A 6815-nucleotide genomic window follows, 5' to 3' on the forward strand; every position below is an offset into this window, starting at 1 on the left:
TTCCTGCATGTATATATATAACTTAGAATTAATGCATGTTTAGTTTAAATTTTACAATTATTTCATTACGTTTTAGTGCATATACACGTCTTTCGTCCTTTTGAATCCTTAGCTTGTCGTAACCTGCCTGCTCAAAAATCCCGATCAAATTCAACCGTACTACTGAACGTTCAGTCGCTCCGTACTATTAGGTTAAGTTTTAGCACGTTAGATTCTAAATGCATATATGATCAATGTTTAGCCAATTAGTTACTGATAATAATTATAATAATGATAATAATAATAATAATAATAATAATACCTTCGATTACGGTTCAGTTCAGTTAAATCAAGAGTATTATGTATGAAGCTCAAATCACTTAATCCGAAAGAAATTAACACGAAATTTCACACGAGCACGTCTTGCTCATTATACTATCACTTTTTCTCTTCTTTTTCGCCTACCAGTTTCTTTATTTCCCGTTTCGAGCTTGCAGTATGACATTTGTATAATCGTTAAGCCGGGTTGCCATTTATTCGCTGGTATCGACACCAAGGGGTTTCGGTGACACTCCCCCCCAGTTCGCTGACTCCACCACTGAGTCTGCTAACTCCTTCTTAGGTGCTTCACGTTGGGAACCACTGACGTCAATTACCGCGACGTTTACAGCTGCTCTCTCGTAGACACCTTTAGCTGTTCGTATCGTCACCTTGCGTACCTGCCCATCTCTATTTACTGTGCCAATAACGCGCCCCTTGGGCCAACAATTTCTTGGACTCTCCGGATCCACGATCAGCACTATGTCACCCTCTTTAATCGGTGGAACCTTTCGGTGCCACTTGCTGCGCCTCGTTATCTCCGGTAAGTACTCCCTGAGCCATCTCTTCCAGAAGTGATTTGCAAATACTTGGGATAGATGCCAGCCACGTCGCAGTGCGATTGAATTACTGTCCAGCAGAGACCACGGTTTTGATCCATCAGACGATCCCAATAACCAGTGATTTGGGGTAAGTGCAGGTGCCGCCTCATCTTCGATTGCCACGTGCGTGAGTGGTCGCGCGTTGAGGATTGCCTCAACCTCCATCAGCGCGTTCTTAAGCTCCTCGTCTGTCGGTCTTGTAGACAGTTTTATTTCCGATAAGGTGCGTTTAACAGACTGGACGAGCCTCTCCCAGCTCCCCCCCATGTGGGGCGTGGCTGGTGGATTAAAACTCCATACGGTACTAGAACTAACAAACTCCTGTGCCATTTTATTTTTGTCAATGGCCTCCAACGATTGCTTAAGCTCCCGCTCGGAGCCGATGAAGTTGGTACCTCTATCACTGTAAAATACAGCTGGAGTTCCACGACGAGCTATGAAATTTCTTATGGCCATTATGCATGAGTTAGTGGTTAAAGAGCTAGCTAATTCAATATGGACGGCGCGTATAGTGAGACATGTTAAGAGAACCCCCCACCTCTTCTCGACTCTTCTACCAATAGACACTTCCATTGGACCAAAATAGTCTATTCCGGTGTGAGTAAACGGTCGAACGAACGCGGCAAGTCTGCACGGAGGAAGATCTGCCATTGCTGGAGGACGGGGACGAGCATCTTTCAAATTACAGTGCTGACAATCACGTCTAACTTTGGCGTACACTCGGCGCAGTCGACTAACGCAAAACCTTTGACGAATTTCGTTGATAACCGATTCATGATTGTGATGGTGAAATTTGTCGTGATAGCTCCGTATGAATAGATGTGTTACCGGGTGGTCGCGAGGAAGGATGATAGGATTGATCGTGTCTGGTGAAACATATTCGCATGCCCCTATTCTCCCTGCCATACGTAGTAGCCCTTTTTCGTCGATATAGGGGGACAATTTGAATAAGATGCTTCGTTTAAGAAGCGATGCGTCTTTACCTTTCTGACGAAGTGTGGAGTACTCTTCAGGAAACTTAGCCTGCTGTGCAGCGCGAATATGAAATGTTTCTGCTCCACGAATTTCATCGCTTGTTAAGCCGTTGCTAAGTCTAGTATATTTGTTCGGTTGAGCGTTACGAAGGAAGCGGAAGATATATGCAGTTGTGCGAGTCAGTCGCTTCCAATCGCGGAAATTGTTCACTGGAAACTCCACTTTTATTGATGTGTAGTGAATGTGTATGTTGACTCGTAACTCTTCGGAAGTTTCGGCAGTTTCAGCGGGTGTAGCGGGCCATTCGTCTTGTCGTCGCCAAAGAAATTCGGGACCTTGAAACCATCTACTCTGATTAACAAAGGAAGGACGTCGTTGCCACTTGGTTCCGTCATCTGCTACGTTCCATTTAGTAGAAACCCATTTCCAATCCGATGCGTTCGTCAGATCTAAAATCTCACTAACGCGAGCAGCCACAAATTGGCTGTACTTACGGTGATCTGCGCATATCCAAGATAGAGCGTTTCTTGAATCTGTCCAGAAGGCGCATCGAGATACTTTGAAATCTAGTCCTTGTATGACAGAATTCGCCAATCTGGCACCAATGAGCGCTGCTTGCAGCTCCAATCTAGGAATGGTGGTATATTTGAGTGGAGCTACACGGGTCTTTGCGGTAACTAACGAACATTCCACTGTGTCGGTATTCTCGAAACGTAGATACGCCACGGCTGCCATGCCATTTTCGCTGGCATCAACGAAGGTGTGTAGTTGTATTGCTGTTTGTTTATCTATTGATATTTTGCGCCTATAGCATCGCGGTATTTCCAAATGCTCGATGTCAGGTAGAAGTTTCAGCCACGACTGCCATTTATCAAAGCACCTTTGATCAATCTTCTCGTCCCATCCAACGCCTGTGCGCCAGATTTCTTGATATAATACCTTTAGGTACATGAGGTAATGAGAAATTAGGCCCAATGGATCGTAGATGGACATCATGATGCGCAGTACTTCGCGCTTCGTGGGAAAACACTTGCCGCCCAACAGATCTTTTCCAAACCTCGTCCAATTCAACTTATAGGTGAAACAGTCAGACTTCGTGCACCACCACATGCCAAGCACTTTCTCAGTCGCTAAGGCTGACGATAGCTCGAGGCTTTTCTCAGTAGCTTGATCGCCACAAAGTGCATTTAGAACTGCTGGCGAGTTAGACATCCAATTCCGAATTTCAAATCCACCGCTTTTGTGAACAAACCAGACAGACCTTGCCAGCTCGATTGCTTCCTGTTCCGTTTCAGTACTACTCAGCATATCGTCGACGTACGTGCAACGTATGATTGCTCTCGCAGCAGCAGGATACTGATTACAAAATCGTTCTGCATTCATGTTTTTTACGAATTGCGCAATTGCTGGAGAACAGGAAGCACCGAAGGTCATAACCTGCATAACGAACGTACTGGGTTCCTCAAGTTCCACTTCATCCCGCAGGAAAAAACGCTGACTATGTTGATCTTCTTTGCTCATAGCTACCTGGTGGAACATTTCGCGTATGTCTCCGCATATCGCGAAGCGTCTCGCTCGAAAATTGTAGAGAACGTGTACCAACGGTGTAAGCAGATCTGGACCAGTGAGCAAAGCAGAATTCAGCGATATTTCACATGTCGTAGCTGCTGCATCCCAGACGAGTCTGATCTTCCCCGGCCTATTCGGGTTTGTTACCGGAAAGAACGGTAAATACCAGGTGCGTTCGTGAGTTTCTGCCAGTTCGTCGGTGGTCAGCTTACGTACATAGCCTTTGGCAATGTAGTCTATAAGTTTCTCTTTAACTAACCGTGCCAGATCAGGATCCTTGGCCAATCGCCGTTCAAGATGGTTGAAACGTTTTTGCGCCATTGTTTTATTGTCAGGTAATCTCACATTATCGTGCTTCCAGAGCAGTCCTGTTTCATACCTGTCTCCGTTGAAATGAGTGCGCTCTCGCAAGAGGCTTAACGCACGATCATCTTCGAGGGAACGAATCTGCTTAGCCGGTGACATGATGCCAAGACTTTCCAATGAGAAATACTCCTTCATGGCATGGTTCATATCCATGTCAGTAATCTGTTCGGTCTCATTTTCACAGCAGGAAACATGATACGTATAGTGAACCATGTTCATAGGCTGATCACTTGGAGCCCCTCCGTAGATTGTCCATCCGAGATTAGTTTTAACAGCTATCGGATCACCTGGTTTGCCTTCACGACTTTTCCGTACAAGTGTAGCATTCGCGTGTTGAACACCTATTAGAAGACGTGGCCGAACATCTCGATAAGATTGCACTGGAACTCTTTTCAAATAATTGTATTCCGTCTGTAACTGTTCCAGGTTGAGCGTTTGATACGGCAATTGAAGTTCTTTCACTGTCCGAACGTCCTCAAAAAGGAATCGTTTTCCTCTCAAACCAGAGATTTGGAATTTAACGCTGTGTGAATCATCTTCCGAACGGTGCATGCCTCCGGTCCATTTGAGGCATAATGGGCGGCGTTCACCAGAGAGATTTAACTCCTTCGCCAGCTCCTCATCCATAAAAGTCTTCGAGGATCCATCGTCCAGAAAGGCATAGCAATGCATCACAGTTCCATTACCGTAAATCACGACCGGAATGTACCGGAACAAAATAGAGCTTGAACAAGTCTGATGGGCGTTACACGACTGCTCTTCACGCTTCGGTTTAGTAATCGGTGACGTATCTGCATTCAGCTCTTTGTGTAGCAAGGGATGATGCTTGTAGGTACATCCATTTACTCCACATTCCTTTGATTCACATCCTCCGTTGTGCTGCTTCAAACATTTCCGGCAGACTCTAGCCTCTCGGATGGCTGCCCATCTTCCGTCATATGACAAATCCAGAAACCTTTTACACTTTGCGAATGAAGCGCAAACTCCTTTGCATACTATACACTGGTACACAGGCGTTTTTTGCTTGGAAGCACCGGATGCTTGTTGGCCTTCTTTCTTCCAATTCTGCTGGTCGATATGGGCATTCAAGAAAGCCTTTGGCTTTTTGCGAGAATCGGGATATTGGGTCGTTTCCTGATTCCTAACTGGTTCAGCTACCAAACAAGCATCCTCAGCCATGTCATAAATCCATTTACTGAAACCTGCTAACGTAATTTTTCGCAAGCATCTAGTATGCCTGGCCCATTCTAGCTTCATCGTGACTGGAAGTTTGCCAATCAGGTCGTTTATCAGGGATGAATCTCGCTTAAGCTCGCTTTGGCCACACGCATCGATTGTAGCTTCAAGGTTTTGTACCGACAGAGCAAAATCAATCATTTTATTCAGTGAGTCCGGTTTTACCGGGGGCATTGCCAAAATTTTCTCTTTTAACGAATGAACGACAAACCTTGGCTGGCCAAATCTCAATTTAAGTGCACCCATTGCTCTATTCACTGTCGACGGATGAAGTAGAAAGCTCTTTACTGCGGCGAATGCATCTCCCTTTAGACAGCTTCTTAGACGAATCATATTTTCATCGTTGGTGTACCCGCACATTTGCGTTGTACTCTCAAAAGTGGAAAAGAAAATTGGCCACTCTTCTGGATTTCCGGAGAATATGGGCAGATCTCTGGCAACAACTTGGCGGGCCGCGAGCTGGTTTCGAGTCAGGCTGAAATTCAGTTGATTACCACGGATACCAATTTTCTTCTCCTGCCTTCGTGGGACAGTTTTAGGAGTCGAACGTTGCGTTGGCTCAAAATCCTTGTCACTGGATGGTGGATCTTGTTGCTCTTTCTCGTCGGTATCATCTTTCATATCAGTCCTAAGATAGTCCTCGTTTGAATCCGCCGTCTCGTCTGTATTATTATCTACTCCGTCGCGTAGCCAATCCTCCACCTTGGAAACACCATCTACTGAGTCGGTTTTACCATCTTCATCTTCAAGTTCCGCTAACTCTTGTAGAACGCTGTATTTTTTGTCAATCAGCTTCTTTTTCTCTTCCAGTAGCGACTTCTCTGCATCTAGTTTTCGCAGCTGTAACTCTAGTTGAAGTCTAGTAGATTTTCTAGACGTATACGACATCACGGATATCGACTCTGGAGACTTAGACTGTTGATTACTCTCCTCCTGTTGTTTGTACTGTTTCACGGCATCTGGTTGCTTCTTCGTGAATCCATCTACCGCTGTATCTCCCTTCACGGAAGTTGAAGCCTTTTTATCCACTTTTTCCGCCTTCGATCGCTTGGATACTCGTTTCTTCACAACCGTAACGCACTTCAAACACCGCCACGATCTATCCTCAACTCGATCATCGACACCCACGCAATCGAAATGATGCCAACCATCGCAGGCATCGCACTGTACCATTTGATTAGTATCAACCGATTCACACGTTTGACAATTGTAACCAATCGTTTCAGTTACTACTCTACGAGAGCCGCGTGTTCGCGCCGATTTACCTTTGACAGGGAGTACTTTACTATTGCCATTGGCTTTGATATAATTATCTTTGCGATTGTCGAGAAGGGGGGTTTCTTTCGCGCTTAATGCTTTATTAGCTGAGCTCTTACCTTCAACTTCAATGGCGTCTATAGCAGGTCCTGGATCAGACATCCTTCCTGATTCGAATAAAACGAATTTAAAGATTTGTTACTTGCGTCTCGCGGTAACAAGAAAGACCGTTGATGATTTCCAAATTCGTAGCGACGTTTATTCGTTCGAAGTTTAGCCGCTTTAAATTCCTGCATGTATATATATAACTTAGAATTAATGCATGTTTAGTTTAAATTTTACAATTATTTCATTACGTTTTAGTGCATATACACGTCTTTCGTCCTTTTGAATCCTTAGCTTGTCGTAACCTGCCTGCTCAAAAATCCCGATCAAATTCAACCGTACTACTGAACGTTCAGTCGCTCCGTACTATTAGGTTAAGTTTTAGCACGTTAGATTCTAAATGCATAT

At 44.8% G+C, this 6815-nt stretch overlaps 1 protein-coding gene across 1 annotated transcript; it reads right to left on the reverse strand.

Annotated features, from left to right (window-relative positions):
• Positions 1-512: 512 nt before the first annotated feature.
• LOC131428680 (uncharacterized) lies at positions 513-6464 on the reverse strand. The gene has a single exon (XM_058592724.1). It carries the CDS (start codon positions 6462-6464, stop codon positions 513-515), a length of 5952 nt encoding a protein of 1983 aa, XP_058448707.1.
• Positions 6465-6815: the final 351 nt, after the last annotated feature.

The sequence above is a fragment of the Malaya genurostris genome, chromosome 2, assembly GCF_030247185.1.
Source record: "Malaya genurostris strain Urasoe2022 chromosome 2, Malgen_1.1, whole genome shotgun sequence".
Lineage (NCBI taxonomy): Eukaryota > Metazoa > Arthropoda > Insecta > Diptera > Culicidae > Malaya > Malaya genurostris.

What these genes read in the sequence shown, in the direction of transcription:
- LOC131428680 (XM_058592724.1), bottom strand. Translation starts at nt 6,464, where the DNA reads ATGTCTGATCCAGGACCTGCTATAGACGCCATTGAAGTTGAAGGTAAG.